Raw genomic sequence first — 14,579 nt, 5'->3', positions numbered from 1 at the left:
TGATGAGTGTATGTGTGCACTTCTGTTGGATATGTATGTAGTAGTGAAACTGCTTGATCATATGATGTATGTTGTTCAGGAGTTCTCTTAATTGACTGGGTTATGCATTCTAGCAACACATGAGCATTCTTGTTAATCAACATCATCAACACATAATATTCTCTATTTTTAATTTTAACTTTTCTAGTGGTAATATGGTGGTATCTCTGTATGGGATTTTAATTTTCATTTCTATGACCACTAATGAAGGTGAACTACTTTTCCCAGAGTATCTGTGCTGTTACACTACCTATCCAGCAGTCATCAATTGATGATCTAGAAAATGATCCTTCTTCTCGTATATCATCAGAAGGCTGATAGCAGCCTATTGCTACACCACAAAGTCTACTTCATTCATATCACTTCATCTCTTCTCAAGATCCATATCGTTTCATATCATCACAAGAAAAGTGAGCATAAGACAATAAGATACTTGATAATGAGAGAGACCACATTTATGTAATTTTCACAAGTTTATTGTTTTAATTGATCTAATTTATTATTAGTTATTATTCATCTATTACTGTGTCTAATATATGTATATTAAAATTCATCATGGTATATGTGTGTTGGAAAAAAATATAGTGGGTATATGCTTTGGTATTATCAATAGTTTCAGACATTCACTGGGGTCTTGATATGTGTTGCCCTTGGATAAGGTGGGGGGAGAACTGTACTGTCAATAAGGGTTTCTGGCATTAGAGGAAAGTGGCTAAAAGTAAATTGCCCATTTCTGAGTGCTGTATCATCTTATCTTTTGGTCATAGCTTAGGTCTTCCAAGAAGCAAACACTGTGATTAGGGAGAAAAGGAAGCAGGAGTGGAAGGGAGAAACTGAGTTATATAGTCTCAATGTTAACCTTGGCCAGCCCAACAGGGAGCTCTGGAGACACAGAGGCCCTTGAAAGTTGCATCAAATTAGGCTAAGATGGCCTTGATAATGCCACAATGATTAATCATTTCATTCCTTCTGCCCCAGGAAGAGCTGTGACCTGGGACAGGGCAACTTTGTGCAGCTGAGACAACCTATGAAGGTGCTGAGAGCTGAAGGCCATCTGCTCACCACTTTCCCATGGACAGGCATCCAGTCTTTCCTTGAAAAAGAATAAGTGTCTACTGAAGAAGATTTTAAATATTATTATAAAATTTCAAAAGATCTTTTTAACCTATAGTCTTCATTTCCCTTGTCAATGTATCTGGCTTAATCATAACCTGCCCAGATGTCAATTTTACCACAATTCTAAGGACAGTAGCAATGACTCTACACACCATTTCCCTTGGATAACTTCCCTTGTGGTTAGAATCACCCTGCTCAGTGGACTACCCAGCTGCCCCATGACCTCATGCATGCCCTACCCGATCATTGCACAAGCCTACCTGCAATGGGTTTTTTGTGTAAGGAACTGGGTTTCTGTGTGCTCTTGTGTCCAGAGGCATTGAATAGCAGCACATAATCTAATTTCATTCAAAAACCACAAAAGACTATGTCTACTGGGATGTGTTCTTCCAGGACTCCCAGTGTCATTGTTTCCAAAATTGAAATGCCCATTTATAAAATATTAGATGAAAATTGTATTCCCAATAGAAAAAATAAAGATTCAGATGTTTAAAAGATTTCTGGACAACAAGAAAAATAAATAAGTAAAGTTGTGTTTTGCATTTAAACTACAATTTGAGGTAGAAGGATAACTTACTACTTGCCATATGTACAACAGGAGTTGGGGGAGCAGGGACATTGAACCTTGAAGCTGAACTTGCAATACATACACTGGGTCAATTTATTACCCAGTCTAATTAGTAAGACTAATTAGAGTTGGGTGTGTGTATGTGTGTGTGTGTGAATTGACTGTAGGATGTTTTTAAGGACTACTTTTTAAAAGCACTTTTGGATTCATAGCAAACTCCAGGGAAAGGCACAGAGATTTCCCATCTCCTCCCTTTCCTCAAACATGTGTAGACTTCTCTATTATCAACATCTCCTACTAGAGTGGCGTATTTGTTAAAAGTGGGGAACCTGTACTGACACATTATAAAAACTCCATTTTCATTAGGAACAAATGTTGGTGTTGTACATTCTGTGGATTTGGGTAATGACATGTATCCACTGTCACAGCATCCCCCAGAATATTTTCAGTGCCCTGAAAGTTCTGTGTTCTGCTCATGTGTTCTCCCTCATCTTTTTACTCCCTGCTTAGTTTTGCCTTTTTCAGAATGTTATAGAATTAGAATCATATGGTATGTAGCCTTTTCAGATTAGCTTCCTTCCTTATTAATAAGCATTGAATGTTCCTCTCTGTCTTTTTATGGGTGGATACTGCATTTATTTCAGTGCTGAATAACATCCCATTATCTGGTGTATCACAGTTTAATTATCTATTCACCTACTGAAGCATATCTTGGTTGGCTCCAAGTTTTGATGATTATGAATAAGCTGCTATAAACATCCAAGTGCAGGGTTTGGCATGGAGATAGGTTTTCAGGTCCCTTGGGTAGACAACAGTGAGCATGATTGCTGGACCATATGGAAAAAGTATAGTTATTTTTTTCAAGAAACTATCATACTGTCTTTCAAAGTCTCCATGCTTTCCCATTTTATATTCTCACTGGCAACAGATGAGAATTCCTATTGCTCTACATCCTCACTAGCATATTGTGTAGCCAGTATTCTGGATTTTGGTCATTCTAGTACATGTGAGGTCACATTTCATTCTTTTAATTGGCATATGATGAGAAGTATCTTTTCATATTCTTATTTTCTATTTGTGTTTCTGTGTCTTCTTTGAGGCATCTGTTAAGACCATTAGATATATTTTTTCCAATGCTCACAATTGAACCTGGGACCTTACTTACACGAGGTAAGTGCCTTACCACTGAACTACACCCCCAGTTCTCTCTTTTAAATTGAGTTCCTTGACTATGGAACATATCTCTGTTTATTTAGTTCTTTGATTTATTTCATCAGAATTTTGTAGTTTTAGTCACATAAACATTGTACATATTTTGTTAAACATATACCTATTATACATTTTATTTTGGGGGCTGATAATGTAAAGGATATTATGTTTCTATTTTCAAATTCCTGTCATTAAGTACTATTATGAAAGAAAGTATTTGAGTTTTATATTAACCTTGTACTGGGCAACTTAGCCTCTCAGTAATTTAGGATTTTTAAAAATTATTTTCCACTTCTTACATTTGATCATGTCTTCTGTGAACAAGGATAATTTCATTTCTTCCTTTCAAACAGTCTACCTTTTATTTCCTTTTCTTCTCTTACCACACTAGCAAGGAGTTGTGGTACTATGTTGGAAAGAAGTAATGAGAGGTCAACTTTGCTTTGTTTTATCTTACTGGTAATGCTTCAAGTTTCTCATCAAGTACAATGTTACCTACAGTTTATTTTGTAGATATTCTCTATCAAATTGAAGAAGTTACCTTTTTTTCTTAATTTACTGAGAGTTTTTATCATGAATTGAATGGGTATTAGATTTTGTCATGTGCTTTCTTTGAATGTATTGATAAAATATGTGATTTTTCTTTTTTAGCTTGTAACATGATAGATTACATTAATTGACATTTCAATGTTGAACCAACTTGCATAAAGAGATAAATTTCACTTGGTCATGTTGCATAAGTTTTCTCTTTAAACATTGTTGAATCTGACTTGTTAATGTTTTGTTGGTGATTTTTGCATCTAGGTTCATAAGATAGATAGATCTATAGTTTTTTCATGCCCTGTTCTGATTTTAGTATTAGGGTAATGTTATCCTCACAGAATAATTTAGGGTGTTCCTTATTTTTGTATCTTCTGAAAGGGAGTAATCATTTCAAAGACTTTTTTTGAGAGTCATGAAGTAAGAGATGCAGAGCATTAACAGAGCCTGGTGTATAATAAATGTTCAATAAAAGTTAAATTTTGCCCTTCGTGTATCCAATGCTTGGTGAGAAGTGGAGCGTGGCAGGATGTTGGGGTGCCAGATGCCCTCCCAACATCATTCATCTTCCCCTTTCTTCATGTCAGAACCCTGACTTTTAACAATGTGCTTCTATCCTGGCAAAACACCTCATTCTGCCAGACTTAGAGCTAAGAGAAGCCACAGGATTCCACTCTTGTCAATACGGTTTAAATGGAAGTTGGAGGTGGTTTTCTAGATGCTTCCTTGGAGGGAAGGGGTCTCATTTCTGCTTTTTTCCTGCCTGCTGATCCATACACAGGAGGTGCCCTGAGATTGGCAGAGCAGGAAGTTGGGCAGTACCAGGGGCCCACATGCATGAGACTGAGGACAGCGTCAACCCTGGGAGGTGAGTGGCATTTCCAGCTTTATTTAACAACCGAACCAGTTTGTCCAGGACCCTCTCTTGAGCTAGCATAGGGTGGAACAGACTTGGAGAAATGCATTTTAGTTGATTTGCTGGGAAGAGGGCGGGGATTGTCAGCTGAGATTCACCGGAGACCTTCCACACAGGGCTGTGGAAGCACCCTGGGGATGCAGGAGGAATGGTGGCTTTCCACTTTGCACCCTGGCTGAGCCTGGCCATCTGTCGGTGAGGTTAAGAGCACTGTCGGTGGCTTGCTGACTGCCAGCCAAGAGTCCGCCACTATGTGGAATGGGTTTGTGACTTTCCTGCCCGGTCTGTATCTGTGCATTTACTGCAGTTCTCCTGCTGATTGTCAACTGACATTAGATGCTGAAGAATGCAGCCCTGTCTCTCCAATCTCTTGTGGCTTCTCATAAATTGTTGTGTGTTGTGGATAAAACACAGAATGATGGGAGGCTTTGCAGCCTGTATTTTTGGAACAACAGTTTGATGTTTGTGGGAACACATGTCCTTGTGCATTTCTAAATTCTCATAGATGGGAAGAGGGGCAGTAAGATCCTCCTCGGTGTCCTTCAGAGAAACTCCATCCTGGCTTCAGACGGCCATTGTTTAAAACTCTATTAAAACTTGGTCCATCCAGCCAAGTAAATCAGAATCATTCAGAGAGGAATAATTCAGTTGCTTGTGGTATGCTCCCTAAAAAAACAGAGTAGGCATCACCCCAGAGACACACATGACCTTCATCATTAGAGAGGAGCCCAGAGCTCAAGAGGTCTGTGATTAGGGCTTTCTTTATTATTGGTTTGAGGATGGAACCCAGGGCCTTGCACATGCCAGGCAAGCGCTCCACCACTGAACTACAGCCCTAGCCCTTTTATAAAATTTTATTTTGAAAATGGGTCTCACCAACTTGTCCAGCTAGTCTCCAATCTTTGATCTTCCTCCCTCGGCCTCCCAAGCTGCTGGGATTATGGGGTGTGCACCTCTTGACTTGGCTAGATATTTCTCTACCTTGGAGCAGAGACCAGAAACTGAATCCTTGACCTGCTGGCCAGCTATGACCTTCAGATGAAATTAAATAGATCCATCAGGGCCCTATACTTGCTGGACCAAAAGTGAACATAGAGACTATAAAACATATGAAGATGAGGTTATCAAAGGATTAGAATTATTGTTGATTATATTTATTAAGATTATTTTCAAGTAACCCTGACAGCTTTGATTTTAGTGTTAAGAATAGATAGATTCCATTGTCAACTTCCTGTAAGCATGAGGCTATGCACTGTATAGAAGTCATCTCAGATGTTCCAACAGTTCCAGGAGATGGAATTTGTTGTTAAAGGCATTTCACAGAAAAGAAAACTAAGGACCAGAGAGGTTGATCAATTGCTCAAGGACACACAGTAGAGTGTCAAACCAAAGACTGTCATACTGAGAGCCATGAACTCAACACATAAGCTGTGATTACAGCTTAAATACCTGCTACATAAGCAACTAGAGAGCTAATTAGTTCTACTAGCAACCATATTGTTTAATGCTACTCCACAGGCAAGGCATTAAGAAAGAATTTTTTTTGCAATGCTTTAAAGCACTGTGTCCTTGAACTTTGCTTCTCATCCTTAAATCAGGGTATGACTTCAACAGCACCTTGTGAGCGGCATTGAGAGAGATGGGAGTAGGAGCCCACATTCCAGCTCGTAGGATTTGAAATATTCTCTCTTCATCTGAGTTAGTTCCTTCAATGTATATTTGGTTTAAATTCAAAGGGGAAAAACGCATTTTCAAAATGGAAGTGAAGGCTGTTTCCATTCCATTTTCCATTCTATTTCAGGCCTCCTCAAATGAGGTTGGTGGTCCCCAGTAATTTGTGATTAATTCTGTTAATAAGAGCATGTCAAAATACATACACACACACAAACACACACACACACACACACACACACACACACACAACTGTCAAATTCTGTGAACTGAGATGCTCCCTGTTCCCATCCACAGACCCACAGGCACACATATGTATGGGGCCCAGAGAGGGTCTCCAGGCATGGCTGAGCTGCTCATGAGGGGTAGCTCTTGTGGATGGGAGTGATGCTGAGCCAGTCCTTCCTGGTTCTAGAGGAAGGATCATGGCTTTCCAAGTCTTGGGAAATATTAGCCAAGAATTATTTATCTGTTTTGGTTTTTGCACTCTTTCCAAGTTGAGGACATCTGTGAATGTTTTCTTCTTTGCAAATGTGAACCCTGTTTCATTTGCTTGTGTTGTTTTGTTCCATGTAGAAGAACCAGCACAGGGAATAAAGAAGAATGACAGAGGAATGAGACACTCCCCTGACAGGATAGATAATGAGAGAGAAGTTAAAAAGAAGAAGAGTGGTGTTGTGTCTATAATCCTGTGCTCTGTGTAACACGAAAAGCTGTGTGCACATTTTTGGGTGACTAGAAGTTAGTGTGACATGGCAGAGAGAACATAGACCAAGGTCCTCCTGAGCTCTGCTAAGTCTCTGGTCCTGGTCTTGCCAGCTGCATGCCTCTGAGATAGTTACTTCACTGTTCTGAGTCTCAGCAGCCCTCTGTGCAAATTGAAAAGAGAGGTAGTAAGAAGGAGCTGGAGGTTACATTTGTTGAGTGTTTTCCATGTGCCTTTGGTTCACTTAATTCTCCTGACCAATTTTGAGCTCATTAATATCCTCTGGTTTTACAGAAAACCAAAGATGAAATAATGTTCCCAGAGCCACAGAGTAAGTGGCAGAACCACGAAAGGACTCCCATGCTCTCTTGGCTCTGGAGAATGAACTCCCCGTGATGGAGCTAACATACCTGTCACTGTGAGAGTCACTCAGAAGATCCAAGAACAGAGCTGTTTTCTGCACTAAAAACCCCAGGCAGCTAAAGACTGACAGCTGGACCTCCGTCCAGCTATAAAAGCTCCCATACAGCAAAAGAAGGAATCACTAAAGTGGAGAATAAAGTGGAGAAAATATTGTCAAACCATATATCCAGTAAGAGGTTATTATTGAAAATACATAAGAAAATTCTGCACCTGAATAGCTTAATTAAAAGGTGGGCAAAGGACCTGGATGGATTTCTCCAAAGGAGTCATGAAAGTGCCCAGGAGGTTATGAAAAGGTGTGTAACATCAACGATCATCAGGGAAATGGAAACTGAACCAGAGTTAGGCATCACTTCTTACCTGGTAGGATGGTGCTTATCAAAGACAATGAAAGACAATGAGCATCAGCAAGGATTCTCAGGAGAAAGAACCCTGGTACACTCTTGTCAAAAGGGAGCAAATACAACTTCATTTCTTGGCATTTCAGCTTCTTTTCTTGGATCTACATGAGCTGGAGTGTGCATTCCATGAGATCAAGGTCATGTTTTTCTGCTCCCTGCTGACTCCTCCATGTCTAGCATATTTCATAGCATTCAGAAAGAGTGCAGTAAATATCAGCTGAATAAATGCTGACCCCAGGTGTCTCCTAAATATCTGATCATGAACGTAAGATTTTAGTTGTGATGATCACTGGTCAAGACAAGAAGAATTTGTAAAAATGAGCTGTGGGTAAAATAAAGGTGGCCACAGATTCTTTGCTCCTCTTCCTGTTAAGAAATGCAACCTAATTTTTTCCCCTAGGGATCTGATCTGATTTTAGTGTATGGGCTGGCCAATTGAATATGGCAGAAGGGATATTGCCAGGGTTCTGAGGCTAAGTGATAAGAGGCCTTTTGAGAGTTTCCTGGGTCTCTGGAACATTCTTTCCATGAGGCCTCAGTACTTGAGAAGACACTCAAGTACACTGGGGTCCCTGCTGGGGGAGACCATCTATAGGCAGCCAAGGGAACAATCCCAACTGAGCCAGCCTCCAGCAGGTCAACAAGGCATCAGAGAAGTGACTGAGATACTGTGAACACCCTGGGCCAGGAATGGAAAAGGTTTCTCTATAAAAATTCAGGATGTAATAGTTGAGGCTTCATAAACCAGACTGTCTGTCACAATGAATTAGCTTTGCTGTTCTAATTTATAAGCAACTGCAGACCACATGAAAACGAATCTACTTGACTATTTCGATTAAACTTTATTTACAAAAACAGGTTCGGGAGGAGCGCAGAAGCGGCCGGCCCCTGGCAGCAGCCGCGGGCACCTGGCTCTCAAGAAGCGCAGCAGCGGGCGCGGCGGTGGTGAGGGCGCTCTGCAGCGGCTGTGGCTGGCCATAGAGGGGTTCATGCGGGTCACCGCCAGGGGCGAGGCCTGGGACCACGAGGTGCGCGCCGCCGGGGGGTGCTCCAGGCCCGGTAGCAGGAAGAGCCACAAGGAGCTGCGGAGGGAGAAGCAGCACCTGAGGAAAGGGCGGCGCCTGCAGAGAACCGCAGGCCCCGCGGTCCTTCGGCAAGAGGGCAGCGCGCGGGAGTCCGCGCGGCCCCCGACCAAGGCCACGCCGCCCCCGGGCAAGGCTCCGGCTCGCCCGGGGAAGAGGAGCCCCGCCGCCGCCCAGAAGCGGGCGCTTCTTGCGGCCAACAAGGAGAAGGACCAGGAGATCCGGAAGCTGGAGCGGTGCCTTGGGCTGAACAAGCGCAGGAAGAAGGACGAGGGCAGCGCCGTGCAGCTGGACTTCGCGCGCGACGGGCTGGACTACATCCTGGGAGTGCTGGGGTCCCGGGGCAGTGGCGAGGAGGAGGACGACGCGAGCGCGCTGCTCCTGGAAAGTGACCTGGAGAACGACTTGGAGCCCCAAAGTGAGGAGGAGGATGTGGAGGACGCAGCACAGCAGGAGCAGGACCAGGACGTCGGACCTGGAAGCGGCTAAGAGCTGGAAGGCGGGGCGCGGGAGAGTGCGGGGAGAGAGTCCGTTTTGCAGAAGACAAAGAGTGAGAGCTCCTCGGAGGACAGCGACAGGACCCTGCAGGAGAGACTGTGAAAATGGTGAAAAGTCCATCCCACTTCGCCTTCGGCAAGGCCAGGAGATGGTGGACATGCACAAAAAGGAAGAGTTAGAAAGGTTGAAGAAACACGTCAAAGTCCTAATTAACACGTTGAGTGAGCCAAACATGGCATTTATAAGTGGGCAACTGGAGGAGCTGTACCTGGCCCACAGTAGGAAGGACATGAATGACACACTGACCACTGCCCTCATGGGTGCCTGTGTCACTGCCTCGGCCATGTTCAGCAGACTGATGATGGAGCACGTCCTCTTGGTCAGCATCCTTCACCACACTGTCGGAATCGAGGTTGGTGCTTGCTTTCTGGAGGCTGTGGTGACCCCAGACCAGGTGTCAGACATGGGTAGCTCAGGCAGGAATTTCATAATCCAGTGGTTCCAGGAAATGGAGTGGAACCCACAGGGACCACCAGAGAGAGGACAGGTGTTGGCAGGTAAAGGAGTCTCAGGTCTCCTGCTCTCTAGTCTGGGGCAGCCTCCTCAGGCTCCTTTACTGGAGTTCCCAGGCTCTTGTTTCTGGTCTGTTCTGAAACTGGGGTAGGTGCCAGAGATCCAACAGTGAGGAACACCCAAGCCCTGTCATTCTAGATCTTGAGTTCTGGTGTGAAAGAAAGACCTGAAAGTGGCAATTACAATATGACAGATGAAATGTTCCAAGAAGGGTGTGGGGAGAAGGCAGGAGACCAGAACAGGAGGGGTCATGGGGCTGGGTAGGGGAAAGCCAGGGAGGGAGTTCTAATGGATGGAGTATTGATGTTAGGACCTGAAGAAAAAAATAAGAGTTTACTAGGTAAAAGAGGTGAGGGAAGAGTGTCCAAGTACAGGGATAGCATCAGCCATAAAGAAAGACAGGATAAACAGAGAGACTGAAAGAATGAGGATTGAGGGAAGAGAGAAAGTGATGTCTGCTTTGAACAGAAATGAATGAGCTGTCTCCATTTTTGGTTACTGTTTTCAATTAAATTAGCCTTCTGCTTCCCTGTGGTTGGGTGAAAAAATCTGTCTCAATCCTCCCCAGACTCTTAAAACAAACAAGCCTCAATTGGGTAACTTGTAAACCACAGAAATTTGTTTTTCAGAGTACTAGACAGTGGGAAATCCAAGATCAAGTTACCAGGAGATTTGGTGTCTGATGAGAATCCTATTCTTGATGCAAAGGTGGTGATATTTTTGCTTTATCTTCACAGGGCAAATGATTTCCCTTGGGTCTCTTTCATAAAGGTCCTAATCCCATAAATGAGAATTCCTTTTTCATGATCAATCACTCTCCAAAGGCCTAATACCATCATCTTAGGAGTTAGGATTTCAACATATGAATTTCAACCATAGCAATATCATTGTTCAAATCAGGGTCCATATTTCACTGAGCATGTACTATGAGCTAATATCTCATACATATGATCTCATTGCCTTCTCACAAAAAAAGTTTTACTAACTGATAATATGAATGCTCAAGAGGTTACTTAAACTCATCAAGGTCATACATCAAGTGCATACATGTTAGGAGGTGGCAATATTTGAACCCAGAACTTCAAAACTTCGAATATCACTTATAGAACTCATTCCATCTTAGTAGAAATTGGTTTTGATAGAACTACCCACCAGGTCATAGATAAAGACTTCATCCTTCCATCTCTCTGTCCATCCATTCATACATTCAATCAATGTTTGCATATTCATTTGGGTTTTATGTTGGCACATACTTTTATATCTCTGTCTCTATCTCTGTCTCTGTCTCTGTCTCTGTCTCTACCTCTGTCTCTCCATTGCTTTGCTTTTTTTCTAGACTAGCCTCTGGAATATTTTCAGCCCCAAATTAAAGGACAGTATCTCATTCTTCCAAGAAAAGATGGCACCTCAGTCATGAAATGATTTAAGATTTTTCTCTGTAACATTAGAGAAGATCATAGTTCAAAGTTCACCCAGTTGTTTTAGTTGATGTTATCCATTTCAGTCCATTTGGAAGTCCCTGTGGGTTAGGACTTAGAATATCTTTATGTAATGTGATGCTTTAGGGTTTAAAACAAAGACCTGAAATTTTAGAAGTAAAAGTGAACTTTGAGATTATCTAATTTATCCTTCTGGTTTCACAATTACAAAATTAAGGTACCAAGAGAAGAGGTAACTTTCCCAAAGTCATATGGATGTTTGATAAAAAAAGTTTGTTCATACAGTACTTGAGATATTCTTTGCCATAATCTACTGATTCTTATCAGTTTTTCCTGTGCCTGCATATTAAAAATTTTAATTGTATTTAAGAAGGAAGAACAGTCTTTCTTATTTTTCCCTTTTGATAATAGCAATAATGAAAGTCTCCACATTTTCTTCCTAGGTATCCAGAATTTAGAGAAACTTGCATAATACCATGTAGCTCTTAAGACTCCATAATAAAGGGAGTTTAATAAGCTGCATTACACTTCTCATTTCATAACCAAGATCTGAGCTACAATAAAGAAACTTTAAAAGACACACATGCCCCTCCACCATCAAATACTCAAGTGTAATAAGAGGATGAAACTAAGTCCAAAAATCACGTCATAATAAAAACAAACTTTGAAGATTTGTTAAGAAAGATTTTACACCACTTTTCAGTATCATCATGAGCTAAGGTGGTCTGACATGTCTTCATGGCCATGGACTCTCCTGAGCCAGAGAATGAAGCTTCAGGTGTACCATGTCAGCATGGGTCTCATAAAATAAAGAAAGAGGATAAGGTGCAGAGGGATCCAAAGTTTACTTCATACAGGTTGTTTTCTCTAATCCCCAGAATAAAATTGGTACACCTGTCATTGAGCTCAAGTGTATTAAATATTGTGTGAGTGTATGATCTCTTCCAGTAGTTTATCAGTTTCCAGAGAAACTATGTTAGTCTGGTTTCTTCTTGTATGTCTAATGTCTATCACCATGCCTAACACTTAGTAGATATTTAGAAAATAATTATGGATTGCAATACCAAGTGACTCCTAGAATTACAAATGAATGGAAGGGTGTCACCATGGAAGATTCTAGAATTTTCTTTGTCACAATTTACATATTACTCTTTCACAGAATATTAGGTTTTCTAAAACTTTATCATGTTCCTCATAATTGATATTGTTTCCTTGATTTAAATAAAACCAGTCCTCCTATCCCTTCCTTCCCAGGAGTCTGTGGCATGGACAAGTGCCAAGGGCTACCCGCGAGGAAAAGAAAAGAGTAATGGGAAAAGTTGGGTTGATCACCAAAGAAAAGGTTCCCTGGCAAGTCGAGAGAGGACATGATTGGTCTTTGAATGCTTTTTGACTGGGAAAATGTACCGTGCCACTTTCACCTTGTCTGTTAGTTATTTTTCTTAATATTGTTGTCTGGGAAGAGAGAACTCTTGGGATGGCCCAAGCTGCATGGTTGTACCACCTGCGGTAGAAAACTTGGTCATCTGTAAATACCTCTTCTTTGCTAATTGGAACATCCCTGGATTATTTTAAGGACAAAATTAAACAAATCTATAAAGAGAAAGCAAATCTGAAATTTCCTTCTCTTTGAAATTCTTCCTTCTCCAAATCCAAATTCTCCCTATTTAACAGGAACAACTGGGTGAAAATTATTTTAGTAGGCCAAGTCTGGAAGACCAATGGAGAATTTTTCTCCTCATAGTGGAGGAAGATCACAGATTTGAGAATTCAGGATGCAACCACCATTTTTGCATTATTTGGGGTATCTTTTCTCCTTCTCAATAATCAAATTCATGGCAGTAATAAGTCCTCTATTGGATAAGTTGCTATCTTTGAAAATCACCCATAAAATATCTAGACATTTGTCATAAGTCTAATAATTCTAGAAACATCTTGCCAACAAGTGAAAAGCAAAACTAGGAAATAATGCCCCATGCTAAAAAATTTACAATTTTATTTAAGATATGTTAATTGAGTAATAATACAATAGAAGTAGAAACAATCAAAATAATAATGATAAAAATAGTGGCTCCCATTTCTTAAGAGTTAAGCATGTGTTGGTCATTACACAAAACACTTTATACTTATGATATCATGTGATTCTTCACATAAACCTCTAAAAAAGGCATTTTACTGGAGAGGAAGTTGTCTCTTGAAAAGGCAGCTTGTCTCACCCTAAATTATGTAGCAGTAACCGGTGGATAACAAAGTCAACTTCAGAACTGGGTTCTTAATCTGGAAGAAGAACTATCACAAATCTCTCTCTATTTTATCTGTCCCTCTGTCTGCCTGTTATTCTGTTTCAGCATTTCTCTATGTGTTTGAGTCTTTTTCTCCATATTCCTCTAGTTCATACACACACACACACACACACACACACACACACACACACACACTTCATAACCAGGTGACACATATGCATGCACCATGTAGACACATTATTATGGTTTAAATGTGAGGCATCCCCCAAAAGCTCCTGTGTGGAGACAGTGCAAGAAAGTTTGGAGATGAAGTGGTTGGATTATGAGAGCCTTAACCTAATCAGTTCATTCATCCAGATGAATGGATTAATGGGGTGATTACTGAGGCAGGTTGGATGTGACTGGAGGAGGTAGGTCACTGGGATGTGCCTCTGGGGTCTATATTTTGTCCCTGGTGGATGGAGTTCTCTCTCTCTGCTTCCTGGGGGCCATGCCCAAGTCACACTCCTCTTCAATGAGGTTCTGTCTCACTCTGGCCCAGAGCTATGGAGTCAGCTGTCTATAAGACTGAGGCTCTGAAACACTTCTACCTACACACACGCCCTACAGGAATACACATCACCCACACATTCTGTCTACCCACACACAGTCCACACACAGCTACAGGTACATAAACACACACTGCACAGATCCCATTACACTGTCTCTCCCTCTCTCTCTCTGCTCTGGCTGGAGGTCTGCCTGATGTACTTTATCCTTCCGTATTTATATCCCCACCTTTGCAGGCCAAACTTTAAAGTGCATGATCACTCAAATATCTAGAATTTCTATTTGGTGTTCTGTATTACAATCTCTTTGGTGTGATTTTTGAACCAAATCTTTTATAACTCCACACATTCAACTGGGTGGCTTTTGACATGGGTTTGCATTTTTGGAATGATTCTCTCAAATTTCAAAGCCACAGACATTTTTTTTTCTCTAACAACCAGAAGATCAGGGTGCTACCACCAGCTCTCTTGATGTTCAGTTCCCCCTGGGACTCCATTCTTCACTCTGTAGGATGGAAACATGCATCTTCATGTGGCTTCTCCCCTCTGCTAGGGGCTCCTCACCAGAACTCTAGCCCTCCATGCAACAGTTTGAAAATTATGATTC

At 41.5% G+C, this 14,579-nt stretch overlaps 1 protein-coding gene across 1 annotated transcript in view; it reads left to right on the top strand.

Annotated features, from left to right (window-relative positions):
* The window catches only part of LOC124974790 (nucleolar MIF4G domain-containing protein 1-like), a 61,609-nt gene that overhangs the window by 11,167 nt on the left and 35,863 nt on the right, over positions 1-14,579 (top strand). The window contains 4 exon segments of the mRNA XM_047537805.1: positions 7,060-7,096; positions 8,448-9,264; positions 9,266-9,829; positions 10,372-10,450. Of these exon segments, the coding sequence (XP_047393761.1) occupies positions 7,060-7,096; positions 8,448-9,264; positions 9,266-9,829; positions 10,372-10,450 (1,497 nt within the window).

This window comes from Sciurus carolinensis, unplaced genomic scaffold, assembly GCF_902686445.1.
Source record: "Sciurus carolinensis unplaced genomic scaffold, mSciCar1.2, whole genome shotgun sequence".
Taxonomy (NCBI): Eukaryota; Metazoa; Chordata; class Mammalia; order Rodentia; family Sciuridae; genus Sciurus; species Sciurus carolinensis.
The sequence above is the reverse complement of the archived record's forward strand: the minus strand, read 5'-3'. Positions and strand labels throughout refer to the sequence as shown.